The 26,324-nt window shown below is 51.2% G+C and overlaps 14 protein-coding genes across 14 annotated transcripts; 8 read left to right on the top strand and 6 right to left on the bottom strand.

Moving 5' to 3' along the window:
* Positions 1–106: 106 nt before the first annotated feature.
* On the bottom strand, positions 107–1,898 carry P174DRAFT_513748 (glutamine synthetase family protein). Its single transcript, XM_024832006.1, has 5 exons — positions 1,385–1,898; positions 1,079–1,338; positions 979–1,031; positions 246–923; positions 107–196 (listed from the first exon to the last, which is right to left on the bottom strand). The coding sequence occupies exons 1-5, from the start codon at positions 1,800–1,802 to the stop codon at positions 166–168; spliced, it is 1,440 nt and encodes a 479-aa protein (XP_024681948.1). The 5' UTR covers positions 1,803–1,898; the 3' UTR covers positions 107–165.
* Positions 1,899–2,192: 294 nt separating this feature from the next.
* Positions 2,193–3,158, top strand: P174DRAFT_443235 (type 1 glutamine amidotransferase). Its single transcript, XM_024827772.1, has 3 exons — positions 2,193–2,491; positions 2,541–2,767; positions 2,818–3,158. Exons 1-3 carry the CDS (start codon positions 2,263–2,265, stop codon positions 3,124–3,126), a joined length of 765 nt encoding a protein of 254 aa, XP_024681949.1. The 5' UTR covers positions 2,193–2,262; the 3' UTR covers positions 3,127–3,158.
* A 200-nt stretch (positions 3,159–3,358) lies between these two features.
* P174DRAFT_443237 (aldehyde dehydrogenase family protein) lies at positions 3,359–5,050 on the top strand. Its single transcript, XM_024827773.1, has 4 exons — positions 3,359–3,810; positions 3,860–4,332; positions 4,405–4,825; positions 4,890–5,050. The coding sequence occupies exons 1-4, from the start codon at positions 3,409–3,411 to the stop codon at positions 5,001–5,003; spliced, it is 1,410 nt and encodes a 469-aa protein (XP_024681950.1). The 5' UTR covers positions 3,359–3,408; the 3' UTR covers positions 5,004–5,050.
* Positions 5,051–5,421: 371 nt separating this feature from the next.
* P174DRAFT_443238 (oxidoreductase, short-chain dehydrogenase/reductase family) lies at positions 5,422–6,539 on the top strand. The gene is made up of 3 exons (XM_024827774.1): positions 5,422–5,635; positions 5,702–6,244; positions 6,293–6,539. The coding sequence occupies exons 1-3, from the start codon at positions 5,586–5,588 to the stop codon at positions 6,531–6,533; spliced, it is 834 nt and encodes a 277-aa protein (XP_024681951.1). The 5' UTR covers positions 5,422–5,585; the 3' UTR covers positions 6,534–6,539.
* Positions 6,540–6,618: 79 nt separating this feature from the next.
* Positions 6,619–8,334, bottom strand: P174DRAFT_371738 (Zn(II)2Cys6 transcription factor; the record flags this gene model as incomplete). Its single annotated transcript, XM_024822393.1, has 2 exons — positions 6,619–7,446; positions 7,498–8,334. The coding sequence occupies 2 exons, from the start codon at positions 8,332–8,334 to the stop codon at positions 6,619–6,621; spliced, it is 1,665 nt and encodes a 554-aa protein (XP_024681952.1).
* A 279-nt stretch (positions 8,335–8,613) lies between these two features.
* Positions 8,614–10,099, bottom strand: P174DRAFT_452560 (putative acid phosphatase). The gene is made up of 3 exons (XM_024829091.1): positions 9,859–10,099; positions 8,784–9,797; positions 8,614–8,731 (listed from the first exon to the last, which is right to left on the bottom strand). Exons 1-3 carry the CDS (start codon positions 10,048–10,050, stop codon positions 8,696–8,698), a joined length of 1,242 nt encoding a protein of 413 aa, XP_024681953.1. The 5' UTR covers positions 10,051–10,099; the 3' UTR covers positions 8,614–8,695.
* Positions 10,100–11,099: 1,000 nt separating this feature from the next.
* Positions 11,100–12,669, bottom strand: P174DRAFT_409575 (putative ribosome associated DnaJ chaperone Zuotin). The gene is made up of 3 exons (XM_024824211.1): positions 12,494–12,669; positions 12,290–12,430; positions 11,100–12,237 (listed from the first exon to the last, which is right to left on the bottom strand). Exons 1-3 carry the CDS (start codon positions 12,641–12,643, stop codon positions 11,188–11,190), a joined length of 1,341 nt encoding a protein of 446 aa, XP_024681954.1. The 5' UTR covers positions 12,644–12,669; the 3' UTR covers positions 11,100–11,187.
* Positions 12,670–12,854: 185 nt separating this feature from the next.
* On the top strand, positions 12,855–13,738 carry P174DRAFT_443241 (LYR motif-containing protein). The gene is made up of 3 exons (XM_024827775.1): positions 12,855–13,140; positions 13,191–13,367; positions 13,455–13,738. Exons 1-3 carry the CDS (start codon positions 13,065–13,067, stop codon positions 13,547–13,549), a joined length of 348 nt encoding a protein of 115 aa, XP_024681955.1. The 5' UTR covers positions 12,855–13,064; the 3' UTR covers positions 13,550–13,738.
* Positions 13,631–15,132, bottom strand: slt11 (Pre-mRNA-splicing factor ECM2). The gene is made up of 2 exons (XM_024832007.1): positions 14,870–15,132; positions 13,631–14,819 (listed from the first exon to the last, which is right to left on the bottom strand). The coding sequence occupies exons 1-2, from the start codon at positions 15,008–15,010 to the stop codon at positions 13,809–13,811; spliced, it is 1,152 nt and encodes a 383-aa protein (XP_024681956.1). The 5' UTR covers positions 15,011–15,132; the 3' UTR covers positions 13,631–13,808.
* Positions 15,133–15,690: 558 nt separating this feature from the next.
* Positions 15,691–17,501, top strand: erg6 (sterol 24-C-methyltransferase). Its single transcript, XM_024824212.1, has 3 exons — positions 15,691–16,115; positions 16,176–16,210; positions 16,267–17,501. Exons 1-3 carry the CDS (start codon positions 15,972–15,974, stop codon positions 17,159–17,161), a joined length of 1,074 nt encoding a protein of 357 aa, XP_024681957.1. The 5' UTR covers positions 15,691–15,971; the 3' UTR covers positions 17,162–17,501.
* Positions 17,502–18,928: 1,427 nt separating this feature from the next.
* Positions 18,929–20,442, top strand: P174DRAFT_461791 (SNG1 family protein; the record flags this gene model as incomplete). Its single annotated transcript, XM_024830046.1, has 3 exons — positions 18,929–19,085; positions 19,158–20,240; positions 20,294–20,442. The coding sequence occupies 3 exons, from the start codon at positions 18,929–18,931 to the stop codon at positions 20,440–20,442; spliced, it is 1,389 nt and encodes a 462-aa protein (XP_024681958.1).
* Positions 20,443–20,572: 130 nt separating this feature from the next.
* Positions 20,573–20,985, bottom strand: P174DRAFT_373443 (Con-6 family protein; the record flags this gene model as incomplete). The annotated part of the gene is made up of 3 exons (XM_024822504.1): positions 20,573–20,669; positions 20,721–20,858; positions 20,909–20,985. The coding sequence occupies 3 exons, from the start codon at positions 20,983–20,985 to the stop codon at positions 20,573–20,575; spliced, it is 312 nt and encodes a 103-aa protein (XP_024681959.1).
* A 1,916-nt stretch (positions 20,986–22,901) lies between these two features.
* Positions 22,902–24,712, top strand: P174DRAFT_432673 (MFS transporter; the record flags this gene model as incomplete). Its single annotated transcript, XM_024825762.1, has 3 exons — positions 22,902–23,428; positions 23,486–23,982; positions 24,036–24,712. The coding sequence occupies 3 exons, from the start codon at positions 22,902–22,904 to the stop codon at positions 24,710–24,712; spliced, it is 1,701 nt and encodes a 566-aa protein (XP_024681960.1).
* Positions 24,713–24,850: 138 nt separating this feature from the next.
* On the top strand, positions 24,851–25,942 carry P174DRAFT_513760 (uncharacterized protein; the record flags this gene model as incomplete). Its single annotated transcript, XM_024832008.1, has 4 exons — positions 24,851–25,371; positions 25,400–25,624; positions 25,645–25,744; positions 25,860–25,942. Exons 1-4 carry the CDS (start codon positions 25,075–25,077, stop codon positions 25,940–25,942), a joined length of 705 nt encoding a protein of 234 aa, XP_024681961.1. The 5' UTR covers positions 24,851–25,074.
* Between the last annotated feature and the right edge of the window lie 382 nt (positions 25,943–26,324).

A 26,324-nucleotide genomic window follows, 5' to 3' on the forward strand; every position in this document is an offset into this window, starting at 1 on the left:
TTTACGGGCCAATTGGCAGGGGATAAGTGAGTGGTATCTAGAGTGTTGCAGCCATATGTTTTTCTGAGGCATAAATACGAAAGAGTCTTGTGAGCTTACGCAAATACTTGGCAATAACTGTCATTCATGGATAACTTCATAATACAGATTGATGAACGCTGCATTCTATACAGTCTCTATATACCTCTTGAATTCCCTGCATAAAGCATTAGTTACCGGTCCGAAACTTAGGGTTGACAACTTACCAATCGGTTACAGCCTCCCTCCATACTTTGAGCTCATGCTCTCGCGTGGCAGTGAAGAAGTCAACAAAGTCCCCATCCAGAATCTCCCGCGCAATGCTCTCAGGCGCACTGAATCTCTTAATGGCTTCTTCCAGCGTGTTCGGCAGCAGCTCCGGCCGATCACCTTTCTTCAACGCCGACATAGGCGGTACCTTGATATCCAGCTTCTTCTCAATGCCCCGCCATCCAGCAGCAAGGATGACACTGAGTGCGTAGTGTGGATGCAGATCAGCGCCGGGAATTCGTATTTCCATCCGAGTAGCCCCGGGCTTACACACCGGCGGCGTGATAATGCGGATGGACGCCATTCTGTCTTCCAGACCCCAGCTGATGTTCACAGGGGCCCAGTAGTTCTCCACCAGTCGCTTGTAGGAATTGATTGTTGGTGCGAACAGGGGCATGATATCTGGCAACGCCTCCAGGAGGCCGGAGAGGAATTGTCGGCCCATGTCTGACAGACCGGCTGCATCAGACCAGGGGGCATTGGGATCAGGAGTTTCTCTGGCGAAGAGGTTCTTTCCCTCGAGATCGCAAAGGGAGATGTGAATGTGGCCGGAGCTGCCGGGTTGCCCGTACATGGGCTTTGCCATGAAGCAGGGGGTGATTCCGTGTTCGATCCCGATGGATTTCGCCAGGAGTCTAACAAGTTAGCAAGATGCCGTTTGAGCGACGAATGGTGCCGACAGGGACTCACTTGAATAGGGACACCCGGTCTGCCATTTCGGCAACATTACACACTTTGAGGGCCTGTAACTCGTGAGCAAGGTACTTGTCATAGAATGGAGTTCACTAACCGCTTCATAAACACCTGGACCTCCCTCCGTATGCCATCCCTCAATTCCACAGTTGAACCGCGCACTAGTGTTGAAGATATCCCAAAAGTACTTCTTGAAGGCTACCGGTCGTGTCGCGCTGTATGAGAAACTACCGGCGGTCATGGGGCGAAGGGCGCTGGGTGCATTTCTTTCCAGAAACGCAGCGATATCGCGGGTCTGCGAGCCATTGGAGTATCCGTCTTGTGTAGGGGTTTGGAAGTTCATAAATTCGAGTTCAACTACACAATTAGCCGATATTACTCAGTCCGAGACCAGGAAACTTACCTCCAGACATGGCCTGGCAATTCGCCTCCGCTAGCTTGTCCGTTATCGATCTCAACATGCTCCGACCGTCTGCAGTGACTGGTTTTTCGTTCTGAACAAATCGCACCAGGAAGAAAGGGATGTTGTCTTCCCACGGTATCCGTCGGTAGGAGCTGAGATCTGGCACCGCGATGAAATCCACATAGCCTGATTCGGGAGGCGCAATCTTTGCATCTGTAGTGTAGAGCACGTCCTGCATATCCCACCCAAACACTGCGGAGCTGAAGCCAAAGCCCTTCTGCGCGATGCCGAGGAACTTCTCCTTGGCCATAACCTTACCGCGGAGGATGCCATCGCAGTCAATGCCAGCGACTTTGACACTGATGTCGTGTTCAAGAAGGGCAGGGAGATCCTCTACTGTGATTGTACCTTGTGACATGTTTAGATAGTATTAACCCAGCAATCAGAGAAAATGTGACTGAGACGATGAAAAAGTCTCCAAGAGCTTCTTAAAAGATGCGATCGACATCGATGCTGTTGTGGAGCTTGCTGGACATGCTGGACTGCACCAGCATCATGGACCTCAATTCCGCGTGAAGCAGCCATTGGCCAATGGAATTTACCCGCGACGTCGCAGTTCAAGCAAGATACCTAATCACCGCGATTGCAACTTGCAAGAGAGCTCGGTGGTAACCGCGGGGCAACAATTATGGGGACCGCGCTGGTGAGGGGTTGAGGGGAAATGCGATAAGGGAGACCGCGCTTATCGATAAGAGTTGGGGAATAAACACTCCAGCTGCATACTGCCTTATTATTACCAACGCGATATCATCTATCATGATGGCAGCTCAGAAAGCATCATCGACTATCTCCAGAAGCATTTTATTTCAGTATCCATCATGACGCGCCTTCTTCGTGCAGCAATCCTCGAGTGCGACACTCCCATTCAGCCCGTCAAGGACCGCTACGGAACGTATGGAGACCTTTTTGAGAATCTCCTCAAACAAGGTCTGAAAGCGCAGGGACTTGACCCGCAGGTGGACTTGCAAATCACCAAATGGGATGTGGTGAATGGTTCCATCTACCCCAAAGCCGATGACTGTGATGCGATACTCTTGACCGGAAGCAGTACGTCTTCGATGCGAGATCCTTGCAACAACATCTAACACGATTGCAGAACATGATGCCTTTGCAGACGAGCCGTGGATCATCGAATTGACAAACTATGTTCGAGAGGTATATGAAAACCACAAGAAGCCCGTCATTGGGATATGCTTCGGTCATCAGATCATTGCGCGTGCGCTAGGGGCACGGGTGGGTCGCAGCGACAGAGGATGGGAGGTCGCTGTTGAGCCGATTATACTGACTGATATTGGGAGGCTGCTATTCTCAAAGAATGTTCTGGTAAGTTGAATGCTTTGCCTAAGGAACGCGCATTGACTTGTTTGGGATAGTCACTGCACCAGATGCATCGTGATATCGCATACGAGGTACCAGATGGCTGTGTTAACTTAGGGTCGAGCGCCATTTGCGAGATACAAGGCCTCTACAGCCCTGGAAAGATCTTTAGTGTCCAAGGCCATCCGGAGTACGATGAGTTTGTTGTCAGCAAGCTGATTGAGACACGACATGCCATGGGGATCTTGGATGACCAGCTATCCAAGGACGGTTTATCGCGAGCCGGGAAACCGCATGATGGATCGGTTGTCGGGGAGGCAATTTGCAAGTTCCTTCTTGACGATCCTGTAGTCAATCATGTATAGCAGAGATTGAATATGCAAAAAGTGTTGTGGGCTTACATGAATACAATCTCGTAAACGATTCAGATTATCCACAGCATCACAGAGTAGGCAAGAGAAGAGTAAACAATATCCCCACACTTACCGCGCTCTCCAATATTCCCCCACATCCCTTAAGACCGCGCTGATGATACCGAAGTATACGAGAGGACATAACTACTCTTATCAACAGGACGGTTCGCATAATAAGTGGACAGTCAACTCAATTGTGATAGAATCCATCATCACATATTCAATCCAACCAAAATGGCCAACCAGATTCGCACCTTGTCTCCCTCCACCAACGAAGTCATCTTCGAACACCAGGGAACCTCTCTGGAAGAGGCCCGCGCAATCGCACAAGCCTCTTATGAAGCATTCAAATCATACAAGAAGACTACTCTCGCTGAGCGCAAAAGTATCATAGTCAAAGCCCTCGACTTGGTCGCAGCAAACATCGACACCCTGAGCAATGAGCTCACCACGCAAATGGGCCGTCCGATTGCCTACAGCGCAAAAGAGATCGAGACCATGCGCAAACGCGCCGATTACCTTCTATCCATCGCGGAGGATAGCCTGCGCGAGCATCCGGGACAGCCAGAGAAGGGATTCAGACGCAGCGTGAAAAAGGAACCAATTGGACCGACATTGATCGCGACGGCGTGGAATGTACGTTCCGTTTCGAACATCGCTTCACTCGCATATCTAACAACCACAGTACCCCTACCTCATCACAATCAACACACTCGTCCCGGCCCTCCTGGCTGGAAACACAGTCATCCTCCGTCCCTCCCCGCAAACGCCCCTCATCGGCGAACGCCTCCTCACATACTTCAGTCAAGCCGGCCTCCCGCGCAACGTCCTCCAACTCATCCAAGTCGGCTGCCTCGACATCCTCGACGAGATCGTCAAGCTCCCCCAGATCAAACTCGTCTCGTTCACCGGCTCCACAGCAGGCGGCGTGCGCCTCCGAGAAGCAACCGCCCGCCGCATCGTCCCCGTGAACCTAGAACTAGGCGGCAAGGACCCGGCGTACGTCCGCGCCGACGCAGACATCCCCTACGTCGCGGCGCAGATCGTCGACGGCGCAGTCTTCAACTCGGGACAGAGCTGCTGCTCCATTGAACGGGTGTATGTCCACGCGGACGTCCACGATGCTTTTGTCGCGGAGGTGCAGAAGGAGCTTAAGACGTAAGCTCCAAGCCTCCCCTCAATCTACCTCCAAAGGGATGGGTAACTCTGACACCGCAATGACCATACTAGATACAGACTCGGCGATCCAACCGACAAGTCCACGACCACCGGCCCCGTCATCTCCCGCCACGCAGTGAAAACCATCCAGTCGCACATCGCCGATGCGCTTTCCAAGGGCGCCATCAACGCAACTCCCCCCAACGAATCCTTCCTTTCCGTCCCCTCGCAGAAACCTGAGGGGAACTACATCGCCCCGACGGTCCTCACAAACGTCACGCACGACATGACCGTCATGAAAGACGAGACCTTCGGCCCCGTCCTCCCCATCATGAAAGTCTCCAGTGACGAGGAGGCGATCGCCCTCATGAACGATAGCGAGTACGGGCTGACTGCTAGCGTGTGGACGAGAGACATCGCGCGCGGGGAGGAGCTGATTGCGGAGATTGAAGCCGGGACGGTGTTTATCAATCGGTGTGATTATCCGAGTCCGGTACGTACACCTCCCCATTATCTTTCCGAGGATCTGGATTTACAGAGTGCTAATGAGGCAATAGGATCTTGCGTGGGTTGGGTGGAAGAACTCCGGGTTGGGATGTACGCTGGGTCCGCATGCGTTTGACGGGTTCTATAGATTGAAGAGCTATCACATTAAGGAGCAGCAGGCTTAAACAGTTAATTGCCAGACTGTACCTCTCTATACTCAGAATAATGCAAGTTTTCGATTCGATAATTTGCTCTCTACAAACGTATACCAGTACACCGTCCGCCTTGCTTCGAAGTAGTTGACTCAAGCCATGAACATAAGTAACTATACATTCTAAACTCATCGCAATCATTACCCTCGTGTTACTGCACCCTCTATCCATATCTACAAAATAACCGCGCCAACTACCGCACCGCAAACCGCGGTCCTTTACCGCGCCCCGGGGCTACCCCACACCTTATCAGTACCATATCAGCGGCATGACGGCGCGCGTGACCTTACAGCGCTCGCTTATCGTCAGGGCTACTCCACGTGCCTCACAATATCACGTAAATGGAAACAAGAGCAAAGAGCTGAAGAGTACGGGACAAAAGTGGGGAGATAAACTCACCGCGCAGCTATGTGGGACTGATCGGAACCGACCTCGGCGGGATAGATTGTGTATAAAGATGGTAGAATCCTGGTTTGTTTGTGATTATACATAGATAAGTATTTGAGATCGAGTGGTTGATAGGTATACAAAAACCATTACATTAATTCAGATACAATGGTTGGAAGACTCGCTGGAAAGAACGCCGTTGTCACCGGCGCTGCTGGGTATGTTCATCATGTTCTGTTTACTTTCTGAACGCCAAGGGAAAAGAGGATGGCTGACGAGGATAGTGGTATCGGGCTTGAAACTACAATCCTCATGCTCCGCGAGGGTGCCTCCGTCCTCATGACCGATATCTCTGCGGCAGGCCTCGAAAGGGCCATTGCCAAGGTCCACGAGGTGGTGCCACAGCACGACGGCCGGGTGGAATACCGTGTCGTCGACGTGTCCAAGGAGTCCGAGGTGGAGGCGGCGGTGGCGCATCTCGATTCCTGGGGTGGTTTGGACGTCATGTTCAACAACGCGGGGATCATGCATCCCAAGGATGGAGATTCGGAGGAGACACCGGAGAATATCTGGGATTTGACGATGAATATCAATGTCAAGGGGGTGTGGTACGGCTCGAAGCACGCGGTCAAGAGCTTGCGCAGGCACGGCAAGAAGAAGGGCAGTATCATCAACACCGCTAGTATGGTCGCCCTGGTTGGCGCGGCTACGCCTCAGCTTGCGTACACCGCCAGCAAGGGTGCTGTCCTGGCCATGACTCGTGAACTGGCCATCGTCCACGCTCGTGAGGGATTCCGTTTCAACTCGTTGTGCCCGGCTCCTCTCAAGTAATGTCATTCAGTCCCCTGATCGTGGGTGAAAGCTAACGATACCAGCACCCCGCTTCTGCAGGATTGGCTTGGAGACGACAAGGAGAAGCGATTCCGTCGCGAGGTCCATTTTCCCACCGGCCGGTTTGGCGAGGCGATCGAGCAGGCTCATGCCGTCATCTTCCTGGCCAGCGACGAAAGCAGCTTCGTCAATGCCGCAGACTTCGTGGTGGACGGCGGCCTGACCAAGGCTTATGTGACTCCTGAGGGTCCTGCCACGGAAGCGCCTAAAAACCTAGGCTCGTAAGCAAGGGTCCGCCGATGGTAAGTGGCGGATGGATGCAATGAGTGACGACTGTAAATTAGCCAAATGAATATTATCGTGTTGCCCGTTACGCAAACGAAATCCAGATTTGATGCTGCTGCATCGCCCGACAGATATTCCATGGTCCGGCATGCTCGAGGGGCACCTGCCACATATGTTCCAGCAATAGTAGCGTCCGTTGCATATTCCCAAGACCAAAGGTGTTTACCATTGTGTGCAGGCGCTGTCGTAAAGAATTTTGTTGGTCTATGTCAGACAGACATGACCCCACCACAGCAATGGGCCAGCAGAGTCCTGAGTTGATACGAGCAGTAGCTGAAAGTTGATGCAGATAAGACATCGCGTCCGTGATTGCAGCATCAACAAGGCCTTGATATATTCCCTGCTCGGCCCGTGAGAATGCTCCCAGCGACTTATAAAGATAGAGCAGCATCGCTTGCTGGAAGATTCGTCCTGCCAGGAATACCTCGGGAGTTACCGAAGGATAAGGCGCCCAGCGTAGGATTTGTGCTTGCAATGAACCAAACATGGCAATGTCGTCCGCAGTCGGGAGACCCGGCTGGTCATCTTCCATCATCCATTGCCGTCCCAAGTCAAAAATACACGGGATCATCAGTAGCAGCTCAAGCCAACAGCCGCAGAGATTACCGACATATTCCGATTCTAACAGCTGACGCGCTCGCTGCTCTAGGTCAAAGTTCAAGAAAAGTTGACGGCTGACCCGCGCGTCGATTGATATCATGCTCACTGTCGCGGTGTAGGTGTAATACTCAATGACAAAATTTTTGAGGTCTTTCGGCACCGCAGTGTCGCTCTGGGCAAGCAGGCGGATAAGCAGTGTATTCGCAGCCGACAGGTGGTCAAATATGGTCCCATTCATGTCTCCTCTGGCGGTCTAAGCTCGTTAGTCACTTTCATTTTGGTACTGTTCGTGAAAAAAACCCACCTCGGTAAAACACATCAACAAAGCTCCAACCGTAAGCATAAGCGGATTCGACTCCTTCCCATCAATAAAATCCGTAACACCCTTGCGAAACAACTGCAGCGCCTTGGTGTAGTGACTCTGAGCAACCTCATCCGAGTCATTGCGACAACGGAACGCTCGATGAGCCGCACTCTGCGTCAGAACCAGCTGCAGCAGGAGGTCACTCGTGAACGCCAGTGGAACAATTTGGACCAGAAACGGGTTCACCGGAGTCGATCCATTAGCCATGCAGTCGGCAGTAGTGGCCAAGTAATGACTCAATAACTGGTAGGACTCCGGACTGTACCCGGGTAGCATTGACAGACTACGCGGCATTACATCTCCAATCGAGCCCTGGCTGTTGCTTCTAGGAGGGTGAGAATAGCCCATGGGGACGAGAGACGCAGCGTCGAGATCTGCCAGCCCAATCGCCCCTGTCGGTGGTACAGCTGGCACGCATACTGACTGCGCAGGTGATGTCGGAGAAATAGCAGACGAGAAGGGCGAATGGGACGAGGAACCATGTGAGATTGAGCTGCGAACAGACTGTGGGCTGCCATGCTGGATGATAAAATTCTCCTCGTCCATCTGACCACTTCCGCGTGAGTGCTGATCCGTCTGCACCGGTATCGCATCCCTGTCATTTTCACCAGGTCTTGATGATACGTGAGCAGGCCAGTGACAGCTGAGTTTGTTTCGTGTGCATCCACCACAGATGGGCCGATTTTCGTCACATTTCTTCTTCCGGCGTCTGCATGTCCAGCAGCCGGTTCGAACGCGAACGATTGGCTCTGTCCGTGGGCGTTTATTGAGCGGCATCAGGGCCTAGAAGGTGGAGGGCAAGACCAAAGGGACGACTTTAGCGTCGAGTCCGGAAGTGAAGAAGGGGAATTTGCGGGGAAACGGGACTCGTTGCTGATAAGCACAGGGAGACGGGCTAGTGTGGATGGGGCAATATGTGGGGCATGATCTGGCTGTCGCCTTGAGATCCCGTCAACTGGTCAAGGATTCAGTACCTGAATAACTCTTAACCCTTGATATGTTTTTTTTATTCCTAGACTTCTGTCCAGTAATTTAACTATGGCCGAACAGTTATATCTACAGTATTCATCTGGGATGTTTCTAACAACTGATGATTATATACATGTGCCTGGCTCATAGGCGGCTCTCTGAAACATATTTACTGCGTGATGTGAGTCTCAACGTGGCCGTTCCTCTGTAAAAGTTCATTAGTACTCCTCTGAGATTGAATGATCGAGAAGCCTTACCAGCTTGCGAGTGTACTTGACACCAATGTTGGTCTTGCTCGCAGCATCGTAAGGGACAGGGCTGGTGTAGTTGTAGGTAGGAGCAAAGTCCTTGTAGGTCTCGTGGACAGCCGTCAGGATGCCGTGACCAGCAGAGCAGGATCCCTTGGTCAGGGGAACGGGCCAGCTAGGAGTGTGACTGCTGGTGGAGAGGGGACCGGGGTAGCTGTGGTTGAGGTAGAGGTTGCTGGTATCGACCTCCCAGTTGACGTAGCCGGTCTTCTCGGCAATAAAGCTGAGCAGGTTGGCACCGCAGTCCCAGCGGCCAAGGGAGGGCAGACCCCAGTTGGCAGACAGGGAAGCGATCACGGAGTAGTGGTTGTAGTAGGTGTTGTCCTCCTTGCCAATCAGGTGCTTGGGGACAGCACCACCGAGCAGAATGCTGTAAATCTTGTTGCCAAGCTTGTAGGTCGAGTTCTCGTCAAAAGTGAGGAGGATCAGAGTGTCCTTGGTGAAGTACTCGTTCTCAAGCAGCTCAGACAGGAAGTTCCAGGACCAGGTACCGGCAAAGGTAATGTTGGTGTCGTGAGCATCGTTGGTCATGTTAGGGGTGATGAACATGTGCTGGGGCAGACGGTGGCTCTTCAGATCATCATAGAAGCTGGTAAAGTTTTTGATCTGACGGAGTCTGGTGGCATCCTGAGTGATAGAGTCGAACAGAATCGCAGGGTTGTGCTTGCGAACGTAATCGTTAGGGCCGGACTCGGGGTAGCGGAAGCCCTGGTAGCCAGGGTAGGGCAGGTGCTCCTGATATTCTCCCCAGGCGATGTTCTTGATGTCGAACAGGTCGGCAATGGTGGAGACGTTCGCAGGGACCTGGTTGAAGTTATCGTTGTCCATGCCGAAGGTCTCACCACCGGCAGCAGCGCAGTAATTGGGCTCCGAGGGGTGAGTGACGGCCCAGAAGTTGGTCAAAAGAAGACCCTTCTTGGCCAGGGCAGACATGTGAGCATCAGCAGCAGCCTTGTCATAGTCCTGCGACATTGAACTGATTAGTATAGTTCTGGAAACTAGATTTCAGCAGTGCATCACATACGGTATTTTCCAACCAGATGTTGACAAAGCGATTGAAGGCGAGGCCCCGGACATTGGAGACAGGGGAGTAAGGCAGAACAGTAGCCTGAGCGGCTTCGATCTCCGCAATGGAAGGATATTGCTCAGAGGAAGTCTGGGCCAGAGCGACCGACAGGCCTCCAAGGAGGGTCACGAGAGACTTCTTAGTGAACATGGTGCCCTACTGTCTCTGTGGGAGATCTGAAAAGATTGGAATTCGCTCGGCGGAGGCTAGCTGTATTACCTCGAGCTGAGGCCAACAAGATCTTTATATACCCATGAGAGCTCTGCTCGGATCATAGGATCCATCAAAGCCAGCCGATCAAAATTGATGAAGAGTAGCATACTCGAGGAACATTATTGGTCCATATGCAGGGCCGAGCTCGCAGGGTGACATTTCGCCAGAAAGTGGTTATTTCCGAGTATTCTTTCATATCACCGAAGGCCGTCTGTGCGGTCGTTACCATTTCTCGTCAATGGCAATCTCCCGGGAGGCTGCACGTTGCGGCCACATTATCAGCGACTGGACATACAAGATGACGCTAATAACGGGGTGGATGTTGGAGATTTGGAGACGGAGCGTTGGATCAACGAGCAAAGTCCCACTTAGGAGCGCACGTGCTGTGGTTGGCATCAACCAGCGGTTCCTTCATCCTTCCATCAACCATTCTAAGAGGCAATTCTCGTGCCAATGACTACTTGCAGCTTAGCGAGGTTCACTAAACATAGGTATCAAGTTGGTGCAATTAGCACTCCAAGCTTTCCAAGCTTTGCTGAAGGATTCTTGTCTTGATTGGCGTCGCTTATGTCGGCATCATGTTTTAGCTTCGGCTTTGAATACGAAGGACCAATTGCCTACTATATTACCCACCAGGAGATGTGATAGTCATGCACGGAGCATATGGAAGGCTTTGGGTGTTGTGAACCTGGAAGCCTCGCCTCCTATGCATTGTCAAATCATCGTTCTCATTGCGGTCCGAAATCTGAAATGCCCCACAGCGTAGATAAACCTCCTTAGATCGACCGTACCTGGCATAATTGACAAGAAAGAATACCATAGTCCTTGCGAGTTTGATGAGATTGTAAATGTCATTTCGGTCAAGTAGTCCAAGAATTCCATGAATCCGACCACAGCCGCTGAATTCCTGAGTCGCTACGTTTAAGGGACGTTGGCGAAATCAAGTGGATAATTAGATTCTATCATCAAGTCGTTGCATATTTTGCGACAGATCTATCTACGGCCCATGCAGTAAATCATTTTTCATCCGCTGGAAACTCAAACAAAGCACGGTCTATATATCGAGCCAATCATCTAAGCAAAAAACTTGGCCTCGCCGTCCTTGAGCTTGCCGGCGTCGACCAGTCTCTTGGCCTCCTCGGCCCACACGCCCTTGACGGCGGCGGCGTCCTTGCCAGCAGTAGTGAGGCGCTCGGCCAGGGCGGCGAGCTCCTCACTATCGATCTTGGCCATGATGGCGTCGACGTCAGTCAGGACAGAGTCGACCTGAGCGGGAGAAGGCTCGCCGGACTCGGCAAAGTAGTTGACATCCTTGACAGAGCCCTTGAGAATACGCTTGTTCTTCTTAGCAGCGTTCTTGGCGGCTTCCTTGGCCTTCTTGTTCTTCTCACGCTCGGCCTTGGCGGCCTCTTCGGCCTCCTTCTTGCGCTGCTCCTCCTCGAGACGAGCCTTCTCCTTCTCCTCAGCCAGACGCTTGGCCTCAGCCTCCTTCTCGAGACGCTTCTTGTCCTTGCCGGCACGAGCCTGCTGGCGGAACTTCTTGATTCTCTCATCCTGAGCAAGGCAGTCGTCAACTAGGTGGCGTAGACGGGCGATATCCTCAGACTTGCGCTTGCGGCGGGCGTTGGCGTTCTTCTTCTCAACGTGACGCTTCTGGTCACGGTTCTCGTTGTCATCGGGAACATCCTCATCCAGATACTCAAATGTACGCCAGCTGTCAAAGTTGTACCAGAAGTTGTAGAAGGTCTCAACCTCCTCCTGGGTGCTGTTCTCGTCGCCGAGCTGAGGGACCGGCTGAATCTTAGAGAAACGGCCTTCGGCCTCGAAGACAGGGCCCCAGGCCTTGTAGAAACCGCGCTTGGCAACATCCTTCTTGGACGGGGGGTCAACGTCAGCCGCCTCATCGACGGAGTCGAACTGACGACGCTTGACAGGGTCAGTCAGCAACTCGTGGGCCTTCTGGATACACTTGAAGAAGTTGTCGTTCTCGTCGCGGTCTCCCAAGGCAGCCTTCTTATCGGGGTGATGGCGGAGGACCTTCTTGCGGTGGGCACGCTTGATCTGCTCGGGGGTAGCACGCCAGCGGTACTTGGACAGACCGAGAACGGCGTAGTGATCTTGGGCCTGTAGAGGTCAATACCAATTTCCACAATGAATAAAATATGAATGAACGAACCTTCCAGTCCTTAGCATCTCTGGACAGCATCATGGGGTCCTCAGCCTCGGAGATCTCATCATCGTCATCATCCTCAGTCTTCTTGACGTTCTGCTGAGCCTGGATTCTTTCGTCCTCGGAGAAAGTACGGTGGTGGCGCTTCTGTAAACTTGTTAGCTTGCACGATCAAACCAAATCTTGCAGAAAAAATATGAGGGCGCTTACTCTGCGAGCATGGGCCAAGAAGTGAGGGCCGACGGGCTCCAGGTTTCTTTGTGTGGTGGCAGACAGAGTGCCGACGGCCGTGAAATCCTTCTCGGCACTCCAGCCCTGAGGAAGGGCTGGGAGAGTAACATTAATGACCTGAGAAGCCATTGTGATAAATCGAAGAGGAGAAATGTCCGTAACTTCGAAAAGGGAAGAAGAGGATGAGAGATGAGGTCTAAAGTTGTGTGCCGCTTATGATCGACAACGACGAAAAATGCAAGGCAATTTTTAATTTTTTCTGCCCCGGCTTCCCGCCCCCGCCTGGACCAATGGACAAGCGGGAGTTTCGGAGGTCATGCATCAAAGATAGATGTTCGAAGACTAGGACGTCGATATCATTTTTTATTTACATTCAAATCACTTACAACCTCACTGTGAAACATTTCATACTTAGTATCCTTGAAAGAGAACTGTTTTTCCATTGTCCGAAGAACGAACCGAAGAACGGAACGTGATACGAAGCGCCACATCACCGTCAGAGACGATCAATCTACCTCGAATACTTCATAATCACTCTGAAATAGTAATCATGGCCTCGCAAACCGCAGTCTCAGCACGCAGCGCCTACCGACAGGTTCTCCGTGCGACCCGCATCGCCTTCCAAGGTGAGTCACATCTGCAGTGGCTCGCATCTTTCGACTAACCTTCCTCATAGACGACTTCCGTGTTCTGGTCGCTGCTCGCCAGGAAGCCCGTCGACAGTTTGACGAACACCGCCGCGAGGGGATTGATACACCAATGCAGATTAATCATGCCAAAGAGGTGGCGGCGATTCTACGACACAACATTGTACAGGGTGTTAGGGATAGTAAAGACGAGAACGCCAAGTGGGGTACGTATTGCCTATGATTCATGCGATTGCTGCTGCGTGGCGGGATATTTAAGCTGCATTGCATGTGCTAACATATAAGTTGCATAGAGCTCCGTATTCACGACGATATCGAGCGTGGAGACAATGACTCGATCAGGGTTGGTGGGAAGAAGATCAAAGTTGACAAGCCGTGCTCCGCATGATTGAGTCGACAGCGAACATCTTATGGGAATTGGATATTGTGCTATCATATCTGGTATGGAAGGATGAACAGCAGAAAACTTGCATTTGCAATTTGTATTATAGTATACCCATGCTTTCCTCACCTCCTGGCGTCTCTTGGGGTATTTTTCTCGAAATTAGAATGCATAGCAAACAACGCCCGCTTGAACATATGTACAATGCCTTTTGACCATGTCGCGATACAAATGAGCCCAACAATCGAAATTAAAAAGACAAGGATCAATCGCCCGACAAGCTCGAGTACTGGACATCCCCACTACCTGGGGGTGGTGCCACAAGAAAGCTCTGTGGCTTCTCTGTCGTAGGCTCACCAGCAGCTGTGATTGCTCTCTGTCCTGACGCTCCATCCTTTTGTTCCGGGGCCGTCATGCGACCCTCACGAGCATTCTTCATCCGCTCCTCCCTGTCCATATTGTCCAGAGGCTTGGGCTTACCCCACCGCACCCGCAGGGGACATCCCTGAATGACGGCCTTGCCCTTGCAATGCTGTGCAGCGGCTTCTGCGCCCTCTCGAGTCGCAAAGTTGACGAAAGCACAATGAGCGCGGTGTGAACAGATCAAAGACCGGAGTTGACCGAACTGTGCGAAGAATGTCCGGAGTGTGTGTTCCGGAAGGTCGTCCTCAACACCGGTCACAAAAAGGGATGTGATGTTCGGGTCCGCAGGAGGCAGGTAATCTTCGGGAGATGGAGGGATCTGAGCGGTGCCAGGAAATGGACGGCCAGCGCGACCACCGCGCATATTACCACGGCCTCGGCCAGGCAGTGGTGTCCCTCTCCTACTCTCGCTTGTCCGAATAGGCCCGGGTCCGTTCCCATAGCGGCTCTGTACGACTGGAGCGTCGGTGGGTTGTGCCTCAGTCGATTCATCGGATGGACCTTCCAGTCGCTGCCGAGGTTTTCTGTAGTACGGTTCACTGTTTGCCAGTCTTCGCAGCAGCTCGCGCGCCTTCTCATCTGTCTTCTCGTATGCTTCGACCGCCCCACGGCCTTCTTCGATCTCTTTCTCGTGTTCCTGCGCGTAGTATTCACGGTTGATTGAGCTCTCCGGGCCGGGAGCGACCATCTTCAACGCGGCATCACGGACAACGATAGGCAGGCCAAACGATAGATCAAGCATACAGCACTGGCAGCAATTCTTCAGGCGCGCGCAAGTGAGGCAGATGGTGGTTCGCTTGGTTCGTGCCGTTCGGTCTGCTTTCCAGCGAAATATGGTAAAGGGACGTGTACACTACATCATAGTTAGCAGATATTCACATACACGGAGAATGTGCAACTCACAATTTTACATTCAGCGCCATAGTCCTCCTTGAGCATCTGAACGTAAGGATTGTCGGGAAGGCAATTCTCGCAGACGGAAGGGAAGTCAGTGGACTCCCAGCCCGACCGGTTCAGGTCTTGTTTAATCTGAGGCGGAGGCATATTTGATTATATAGGAGTAAGATAGATTGCACTTGTCGGCTCAGTGATAGATCAGCGCTAAGCTGCGGTCGCAGTTGAACCGAAAGAGAATGCGTTCAAGCGATGGGCAGAAGAGAGCAACGTTTATCGATAGTCTTCAGGTTTGCTCATTATTCTGTGGCTGATAACTCAGTGGCTGAGTATATTATGTAATCGACAGAGTCACATGACTTTTCATCAGTGAATTGACCGAGTCAGTAAACTTGTTTCAACAATCGATATCGATGAACATTATTATTAGAAGCATCTGACATCTAGAGGGTTCCACAGTGGGCATATCTTGAACTACTGTAAATTGAAAGTCGAAACATCTCGGAAGTAAGGGTACGCGGAATGCAAGCGAATTCATCGCGACGGATACGCAAATACGAAGGATACGCTATCCGCAATACGCAACACGATGGATCGGATTCCTTAGATCTACCCTTATGCCCAAGGCCAGACCCTTCCTGGAATGGCCCTGGTCCACTTCACAGCCACTCTCGGAGCACCACTTTCTCCGGGCACATCCCCAGACAGCTCTTTCAGGTTTAGTGCCGACCTGTTTTGGCTGACTCTCCAGGTACCGCCGCCGTGATTGGCCTGAGGCTTCTGTCAGGACTCGCATTTCCGCCTCCTTTATTTGATTGATCTGGGATTTTTGTCTTGCTGGCAATAATCACATTCACATTCCCCCTTCTTTTTTCCCTTCTGCCTGCCAAGTCCGTTTGCTTCAAGGTTGTGTCTTGTGGATATATTTACCTTCAATTTTCCCACTTGGACAATTGTTTCAATTCTCTTCTTTTCTGCACAAGTTCATTTCTGATCTGTGATCCACCCCTTTTCCACCCTTAGCACATCCAAAAGTCCAATTGCTATCAGCCATGGCCCCGCTGCTTTGGAACAGGAGAACCACGTGCGCGATGCCGAGTTCAATCGTGCAATGCACGGAAAGTCTGCCCAGTCTCGGGGTGGCTTTGCTGCTCTTCGTGGCAAGGACTCTGCTGCTCAGAAGGCCGCTGTAGACGAGTACTTCAAGCATTGGGACAACAAGTCCGCTGAAGACGAGACAGAGGAGACCCGCGCGGTAAGCAATCCATCCTTGTTAGCATGTGGAATTCTGGCCTAATTGTTGCTTTTTAAATAGGCCCGCCGTGCCGAGTATGCCACATTGACCCGACAGTATGTCCTAAAACCCTGAGCTTTGGAGCCATTGCACTATTCTGACGTCGCTGCAGCTACTACAACCTGGCTACGGATCTTTACGAGTATGGATGGGGTACTTCATTCCACTTCTGCCGCTTCGCCCAGGGCGAGCCCTTCTACCAAGCCATTGCCCGCCATGAACACTACCTGGCTCACCAGATGGGCATCAAGGAGGGTATGAAGGTCCTGGATGTCGGCTGCGGTGTCGGCGGTCCTGCCCGCGAGATTGTCAAATTCACCGAGGCCAACGTGGTTGGACTGAACAACAACGACTACCAGATTGAGCGTGCGACTCGGTATGCCGAGCGCGAGGGATTGAGCCATAAGCTCAGCTTTGTCAAGGGCGACTTTATGCAGATGAAGTTCCCCGATAACTCGTTCGATGCCGTTTACGCTATCGAGGCCACCGTCCACGCCCCTGAACTCGAGGGTGTCTACAAGGAAATCTTCCGTGTGTTGAAGCCCGGTGGAGTTTTCGGTGTCTACGAATGGCTCATGACCGACGCGTACGACAACGACAACCCGGAACATCGCAAGATCCGTCTGGGTATCGAGCTGGGTGATGGTATTTCCAACATGGTCAAGATCTCGGAAGGTCTTACTGCGTTTAAGAACGCCGGTTTCGAGCTGCTGCACAACGAGGATCTCGCCGATCGCCCCGATGCCATTCCGTGGTACTACCCTCTCGCGGGATCGTTCAAGCACATGACCTCGCCTTGGGATTTCTTCACCATTGCGCGTATGACATGGTGGGGTCGTGGTCTCGCCCATCGGTTCTGCGGAGCTATGGAGACTATTGGTCTCTTCCCTAAGGGCACCCAGAAGACCGCCGACAGTCTCGCCATTGCCGGTGACTGTCTGGTCGCTGGTGGTGAGAAGAAGCTCTTCACGCCCATGTATTTGATGGTCGGACGCAAGCCCGAGTAACGAGTCTCTTTTACACGAATTGCCTGTACAAACATCTGCCCTGTGCCTGCATCCTAAACCTATAGACGTGGCTGTCTAACCGTTTTAATTTTTTTTGTTCTTACTTTTACCTTTTTCTTCTCAAATTTCCCTTTCTATTGTTTTATTACTGCATTCCGCTGTTGGGATGCTATGTTGTCCTTGTTTTATGTCCTGCCCATCTTCGCAGAAGGTGTATGTTTCACTGCTGGGTATGCGCTGATGGTAATGATTTCTGTTTTCCTTTGTTCATTGTACGCTAGACTTAACATGAAACCTGCCTATGTAATTGGCCCGTAATTGGGAATAATTAAAAGCGTACTTTATACTTGTTTTCCTTGCTGATAATACCTTTTTGTAAGGTAGCTGACAACTTTCACCAGTAGCGACAGAATATATCAATATTCCTCTAAACCACTCCGTACCTACCTTAGATATGATAATCTCTCTGACGAACAAGATTTTCACTAGGAACTTCAGCTCGAATCTACCTAAAACATAACGTGTACATGGTTGAAACAAGATTTGGTTTATTATCAGCTTCTAGCATCAACGGTAAGAACACCCATTTCAGGCAATCTACAGAGTAGCAGCAAGGGGGATCAAGTACGTGGGTTTGCTAAAATATATGCAAGGATACCTTACGAACTCTGAGACTAGAAACTGAACGATAATATATCTTCATGCTCCTGTAGCCAGAAGCCGATTAAACTAATAATCAGATACAAGTTGTTGTAAGAAAGTACGATAATTACTCAAGAGGACATAGTTCCCCTATTGAGGCCATTGTAATACGATGGTCTTTCTACCACCTATTTCAGTCTGCTTAAACTAGAGATGCAGCATCACACGTGCCATTTAATGATTGCTTATTATTCTGGGTACACATGGTTCCACAGACACGCATGATTCAAAACTTGACTGCACCCTGCATGATTTTTAGCCGTCGATCAACCATGCTTATGTGGGATGATTCTCTAACAGTTAAGAATGTCCCCACATCTCTTGGTCTCTGCTGAACTAAGGATGACGGCTAATTGACTAGTGATGATACCTCTATGGCAGCATCGTTGTACTAGAAACTCAATGATGAAGCTGTCATTCAGGCCAAACATATATATACAAAAGTATGATGAGGCTACACTGAGGTTGCATTGATGTTAAGACTGATCCATGGTACATCTCAGATATCGTTCGGTAATCAAAGCAGGATTAGTAGTACCTGAGATCAAAGTTACAGCAGCTGCATCATACACCGCTTCGTCTCATCAGGCGTCGTAATCGATCTGATTTGCGATCGACCTGAATTGAGTTTATGATCATGATTGCCGGCAAAATATGACGCGCGGAGTTATGGCGGGACTGAACAGATCACCAGAGTGAGATAGCAACGGCTAACATCGTACTCTTGAACGAACAGCGAGACTGAGAACCGATTCTTAATTCCGCAGTTCTGAGACGAGAAGGTATGTTCCTGTGCCAGCAAGGTAAGAAACAAAGTTAGCCGGAATTAACGACGGAGAACGGGGGCCAGTGCTCGGACATCCGGGGTTGGGTAATTATGCCGAGTGCAAAGGCCATGTGGACGTGCCGTTCTCAGCCAGCAATTCCATCATTGACTTTCCACCAGATGCCGGTCGCTGCACATCGTGTTTGCGGCAGTATTAATATCGCTGACCTTTCCTTGAGCTCTTACAATTAATAACTTTCGATTTTCCATGTCTTTGATGAGACAATCACCTCATAACCATGATCGAAGACAACAAATTAGGAGGTAACGGCACCGAGTCGACGGAGACTCTACGGGAGACTAAGCCCTCCTCCACCGCCGCCGCCTCGGTCGGCTTTTGGGACCCAGCGTTAGAAGAGACCCGGAGACGAATCATTTCCCTCTGGGGTCGGACGGGTGAGTCGTTTCAGGAACACTTTTGTCATCCCGAACTATTGAATATAAACTAAGCCGTTTGTATTTCAATAGTATTTGTGTTGTGTGTTTTTATTCTCGGTATTCTTTCGCTTTACTGGGCCGTCCAATTCCGGTCGGAAGACAGACTTCACACTTTGACTGTCTGGGTGGTCGATTTCGATAACCAGGTGGAACCATACAGGAATGAGAGCATCACGCCCATCGTTGGACCAGCCGTGACAGATGTCGCGAATCGGCTTATCAAGTCGGATACGGAACACGTGGGATATGAAATCAGATCGCCGGCAGACTTCAACTATGATCCTTGGGCGGTCCGGCAAGGGGTCTATGATGAACATGCATATGCCGCAATCATTGTCAACCCTAATGCTACCACTCTCCTATACGATGCCGTGATGAATGGTGACTCGTCGTACGATCCCAGTGGCGCTGCTCAATTTATAATCGTCAGCGCGCGTGACCAGGCCACATATTCCAACTACATCGAACCGGCCTTGTCTTGGTTCCAGCTGGAAGTTTTTGCCGAGTTTAGCCCCAGATGGATTCAGACTCTCACGAAACAGTCTATGGACATCTCTCGGGTGCCGCAAGCTGTCAATCCGGCGATTGGTTTCTACAAAGTTGACCTGCGACCGTTTGGCCCGGCTGCTGCGACGCCGTCCGTGACCATCGGTTTGATTTACCTGATCATTATCGCCTTTTTCAACACTCCGTTCCTCATGCCCGTTCATATGCAGTTCATCAAGGGGGACCACCCGCCTCTGAAAAACGCGCAGTGGCTCATCTGGCGTCTGTGTTCGAGCATTGTGGCCTACTTTTTCCTGTCGCTGTTTTATTCCTTTGTGTCGCTGGCCTTCCAGATCCCGTTCACCAATAGTCCAGCGCCGGATACGTTGCCTGCCGACAATGCCAACGCCTATGGACATGGATCGTTCATGATATTCTGGATGCTGAATTGGGTTGGCATGACTGCGCTCGGGCTGCCCTGCGAGAACATGGGGATGATCCTCGGGTTTCCCTACAGTGCACTCTTTCTGATTTTCTGGGTCATTACCAACGTCGCCACTGGCTTTTATGCGTTGGATCTGGCGCCTGGTTTCTTCGCTTGGGGTTATGTCTGGCCTTTGCATCGCAGTAAGTCTTCCATCCTTCGAATTGATTGCCTTGCGGCTGTCTAACCCGTGTAGTTGTCGAGGCGCTCCGGACTATTCTCTTCGGCACGCATTCCCGGATTGGACTCGACTTTGGCATTCTGTTTGCGTGGATCGGACTGTCCATCCTACTATACCCATTTGCCGCATTCATCATGCGCTGGAAGATGAAGCGAGGATTGTAATCCTCACCCACGATAGAATCATAGACTCAAACTCAACTTGTATATACTAGATACCACTCAACAATAATCTATTTGCATAGCCATCTACAGACATGTGCATAGTGTACAACATACTCCGGAGACTGGAAAGCTAATCACCCGGCTGCTCGGGCTGCTCCCCCATCGCCTGCAATTTATCCCTCGCCTGCTTCTTCCCCATGTCTGTAACGTTGGGATTATGCGTTGCCCTGTTTCGCCATCAGCGCTGACGCTCTCAACTCTCATCAAAAACAACATACGCCTTCAACCCCCTCTTCACGTTCGACGCATGCCGATCCTCCGCGCTTTTGCTGGTGGCCTCACCGCTCTCGTACCTATCGAGCTCCTGCTGCGCGTGTTGCTTAGCCTCATCCGAGACGTTTGGGTTGCGGAGGGTGCTGCTCTTTTCAGCTTTTTGTTTTACTTTGGATGGGCAGAGGAGACGCACGCTTTGTATCCCCGCATTACATTCTCGGGGTCGCGGCCTTCGCTGGTCTCGCGGCTTCGGCTTCGAGATCGGGGCATGGTTTAGTGTTTCTTGTTGATGTATAGTACTATAGATGTGTATGTGCTGGTGAGTTGTGTGTTGGATTTAGGGCACGGGTTTAAGTAGTTTGAGGAGACGCCACTGCATTTGATAATGATGATGTTGTGCTACGCTACGTGTATGTGCTATGATGATGATGATGATGAGTGTATGACATGATGGTGTTTCCGTGGCTGAAACTTGAGGGTAGTTTCTTATGATGTTATGTATTTAGATAGTGTCGGTGACGTCGCATAGAACGTGGTTATAAAGATATCGCACCTAAATCGTAGATGAGATGTAGCGTTACTTGAAATAGGCATTGTACTTGACGATCGTGTTAGTACGTACAGCGGTATATCGATCCGTCTCCAGTTCCACTGGCTGTGGAGACAACAGATCTCGATATATGCATATCTACTACTGCAAGTTATATCAAGTCCAATTCTGTAATCATGTTTACTCTGTATACCATATAAAGTGCAACTATACAATGTCATGCCAATCGGAGGTCTACTCCGAATTGAGGCTTGCATCAGCCCTCATTCCAGCCAAGGCGGACCTCGGGACAGATGTCCGTGAGGCCCGTTCCAACTTCCATCGCGTGTGGGTTCAGATACTGCTAACAACTTGGCAAGTGCTTGTTCTGCTTCAAGCTACACTGCCATGGCTGTAGTGTACTTGGCGATAAGCAAGTCCTGTATCTGACTCGTTGCGGGTTCTGATATGAAACTAGCAATGATCTAAAGCATTGAATTTCAGACCAGATCTGTTTGCGGCGATCCCCGATGCAAAGAGTAAGCTGATCAGGCAAGGCACACTCGTCGCCGCGGTAGACGTAGACGCGCATCAGAGTCTTCCAGTCAGCTGAGTGAAGTGGCCGAGGCACGAGAACTTCTGTACAGCGGCAACCTTCTAGAACATCTTTTAGTCCACGTGCGTATGCCTCGCCCCAGCGCAAGGGATGGAATGTTGGAACTCAGAAATTTCTTCGCCCCTTTCTTCTCCTAGTCCTGCATCAGCATGGCGCATGTATCGCAATCTCTTTTTACTTGTGAATGGCTGATATTCCATCATATTGCTTCTGTTGTTCCAGAATCGACGCCCGAACAGGCTGACTCGAGGAGGTCCAAGCCACTTGCATTGTGTGGGAGGACAGCACGTGCGACAACGGCAGCGTCTCATTCATTGACATGGTGAGATGCTAGTTCGATGTCATTTGTATGTAAACCCTGAAAGCAGTGAACAGAACTCTACGAGCAAGCACCAAGTGGCTGAGATGGTTAGACTTGGCAAGCCATCAAACGCCCTCGCTGTGGGTCCCTGGCCACTCAGCACGGCGGAACTGAGCATGTCCTAGAAATTGACGATTTGATTGGCTGTATATTGGCCGAGAGGATTAACACCAGGGACGGCCCCGAACCAATTAGAGCCCAGACTGTATACGAGTTAAATGACCAATTCAGCCAACGCCTACCAAGAGTAAAAAAGCAGCGTCGGCCGTCTGGGCAAATGTCTTGATGAAGCTTAAGTAGGCAAGCCTTAAGTCGCTCTACTAGTGGCTCCCTGACTTTCGCGCATGGGCGCAGAGTGACATACCTTTGTCACCGGAGTGGTTGACACGAACATGGCCGGGGTCCAGATTCACTATCGTGCCCCATCTCGCGGTCTCGATTCGTTGCAGCCTTCGTTTATTCATTGTCCACGGGCTGAGAGCCATCTACGCTAAAAACTACCTTCATCCGTGCACTCTCTGTACTGTCTGTACATAACGGGGCCCATCCCATCCTGGACCACGAGGTTCCTTCGAATCTTTCGAGGACTAGGTTCGACAACTCTGAGCCCCTGCCTGGCGTGGTCTTTTTATTCACTATACTTCTTTAATACTTTCCACTCTCCTTTAACTAACCCAGCCATGGCTTCTACAGGAGGCGGCAACTCCGCCTTCCGGAACTACAACAACGAGTTGGCTCACGTGGAGGATCCCAGAGAGCGCCGTCGTCAGGCTCTGGCCGAGATTGACAATGCCAAGTTCGGCTGGTACCACGTCCGCGCTGTTGTCGTTGCCGGTGTGGGTTTCTTCACTGACTCCTACGATATCTTCGCCATCAACCTGGCCTCCAGCATGCTGGGTGTTGTCTTCTGGCAGGACGCCAAGTCCAGCCCCGGCAAGATTCCCTCGAGCGCAGATACTGCCATCAAGGTGTCTACCTCTGGTGGTACTGTGATTGGACAGCTGTTCTTCGGTTGGCTTGCGGATCGCATCGGCCGTAAGCGCATGTACGGTATTGAATTGATGATCATCATCATGGCCACTCTGGCTCAGGCTCTCTCCTCGGACTCGCGTGCTATCTCCATCGTTGGTATTCTCATCTTCTGGCGTGTTATTATGGGTATTGGTATTGGTGGCGATTACCCTCTGTCTTCTATCATTACTTCTGAGTACGTCCCCATCCTATATGTTTTGAACTCGGGACTCTCGCTGACATGATCTGTCAGGTTTGCTACCACAAAGTGGAGAGGTGCCATGATGGGTTCCGTCTTCGCCATGCAGGGTTTCGGTCAATTCGCAGCGGCTATCGTTGCTCTGATTGTTACTGCCGGCTTCAAGGAATCTCTGGAGACTGCTAGCTCCGTGGGCAAGTGCTCCGGTGTCTGCCAGCTCGCTGTCGACAAGATGTGGCGTGTGGTCATCGGTTTCGGGGCCGTCCCTGCCTGCATCGCCCTCTACTACCGTCTCACCATCCCCGAAACACCTCGCTACACTTTCGATGTTGCCCACGACATTGTCAAGGCCGACGAGGATGTCCGTGCCTACATGACCGGCAAGCACGAGGGTCACCCCGACGAGCTGCGCCGCCAGTCCGTCCTTCAGAACCACGCCGGTGACGTTACCCCCAAGGCCAGCTGGGCTGATTTCTGGCGCCACTACCTGCAGTGGAAGAATGGAAGTATCCTCCTTGGTACTGCTGGTTCTTGGTTCTTCCTCGACGTTGGTAAGTCACGTCACTAACCCACCTAATCTCAAATATGATACTAACTTCGATAGCGTTTTACGGTCTTGGTCTCAACAACTCCATCATCCTGAGTGCTATTGGCTGGAGCGGCGGCAAGAACGTCTACGAGGTCTTCTACAAGAACGCCGTCGGTAACCTGATCCTGATCTGTGCGGGTGCCATCCCTGGCTACTGGATGACCGTGGCCACTGTCGACACCATCGGCCGCAAGCCCATCCAGCTGCTCGGCTTCATCATCCTGACCATCGTCTTCATCGTTATTGGCTTTGCCTACGAGCCCCTGAAGAAATCCAACAACGGTCTGCTGGGTCTGTACGTCATCGCGCAGTTCTTCTTCAACTTCGGCCCCAACGCGACCACCTTCATCGTCCCTGGCGAGTGCTTCCCCACCCGCTACCGGTCCACCTCGCACGGTATCTCCGCCGCGTCCGGCAAGGTCGGCGCCATCATCGCGCAGTGTGTATTTGGACCTCTGGTGCACAAGGGCGCCAAGGACCCGTCGCAATCGCCCTGGCTCAACCACGTCATGCAGATCTTTGCTCTGTTCATGCTGTGTGGCTGCTTCACCACTCTGCTCATTCCCGAGACCAAGCGCAGGACCCTGGAGCAGCTGTCCGGGGAGGAGTATGAGAGTGATACCCTGGTGCAGAACTCTCCCATGATCCATGCGGAGAAGAAGGTGGATAATTCGACTGCTGCGGCTGTTTAGTAGGTAGATCTTGGATCTTGGAATCTTGGATAGATGACTATGTCATGACTGTGAATAATTCAGCCGTTCCTTTGTATAGACCCATAGTTAATGTACTCTAATCAACCATCTATACATCTAAGATCAGTAACTCTGGATAAGCAACGAAACTACACTAGACACACCCAACAAAATCTATCAAAAAAGGAAGCTATGCACAATTAGACCTAATCGCATGAAGAAAATCTGATTCCAAACCAAGTTAGGGCAAACGAGTCGGTCAAGTGGCGTTCTGAATTTTATCCTTAAATACCTCCATCCCCGTCTCAACTTTCTTTCTTCTCACATACTCTCTCCTCCATCGACTCAAAAACACCACCAAAATGTCCCCAACAGCAACCACCACCACTACTAAACAAGATGCTTCGCAAGAAATCCCAGAATTAAAAACCTACCCCGCCACCCAAAAGGAAGACCTCATCCCCGCCCTCCGCCTCATCGCCGACTCCGTCGCACAACAGCGCCAAACCGCCGCCCGCGCTCTCATCTTCCACCCCCTCTGGCTATCGGCCATGACCGCGGTGATCGCAATCGTCTATAAAGCGCTGTACACAGATTCGTCTGACCTCCCGCTGATCGGGACGACGAGCGCGGGGTGCGTGATGGCGGGGTTGTTGGTTGTGAGGGGTTGACGGGGGGTATATTGAGGAGGCGGAGAGGGTTGGAAAATGGGAGTGGCTCAACGCTTGCTCTAGCGCTGGCCCTAAAGAACAGGGGCAAGGGCAAGGGGAGGAGCAGGAGGTTCTTGTGACGAAGTTCGGGGAGAGGATTATTGGGGCGGTTGTGCTGCGTGGTGTTCTTCCTGCCGAGCAAGGAAAAGTGAACGGGGTTATTCGGGCGTGGACGGTTGAGAGGCGGTATCGCGGGAAAGGGGTGGGGTTGGGTTGCTGGAGGAGGCGGTTGAGATGTGCAGACTGAAGGGATGGGAGGGGCCGGTGTTTGATGAGCAGCATGCGAATGCGAAGAGGGTGTTACCGGGGTTGTTTAATGGGGGTTTGAGAGGAGGGAGAAGTGGGCGAGGAAGGTGTTGGAGGGGTGAAGAAAAGGATGGAGTAGAAGTCATAATTGTAATATATGATATTGTTCACTTGTTTAATAATGTTTACAGACTGCAATAAGGGATTTGCTTACAGCACTAATGTGCAGTTATCCAATCTGCATAGATACAGTAGGTTGAAGATCGGAGTGTAGTACATATTCTGTTATATCATTCTAAGGGATTTGCAGTCTTTCTAACCACCAATACATCCTAGAATACACGGTTTAAGCATACTCTTATACTGCCCATAGCACTGAATAAGCCTTTATATTCATTCTATCCATTAATACATACCCTGTACTCTACTAAAAGGTATGCAATGACATCATCGGTAACGATCACTCAAAACAACCAACCTACTCATGCATCAAATTCTGGAGCCTATTTACCTACCGAGTAAAGCTAGAATCTTCTTCTATGTCAATTAAGCAATAATCAAGGACGATAGAGTTCCACAAACGACGTGGATCAACCCCAGAATACCTTAGTATAGCCCTCGGATACCCGGACAACCTACCTGATTGGCTGCAGACA

Source organism: Aspergillus novofumigatus (assembly GCF_002847465.1).
Source record: "Aspergillus novofumigatus IBT 16806 chromosome Unknown P174scaffold_5, whole genome shotgun sequence".
NCBI classification, from domain to species: Eukaryota; Fungi; Ascomycota; class Eurotiomycetes; order Eurotiales; family Aspergillaceae; genus Aspergillus; species Aspergillus novofumigatus.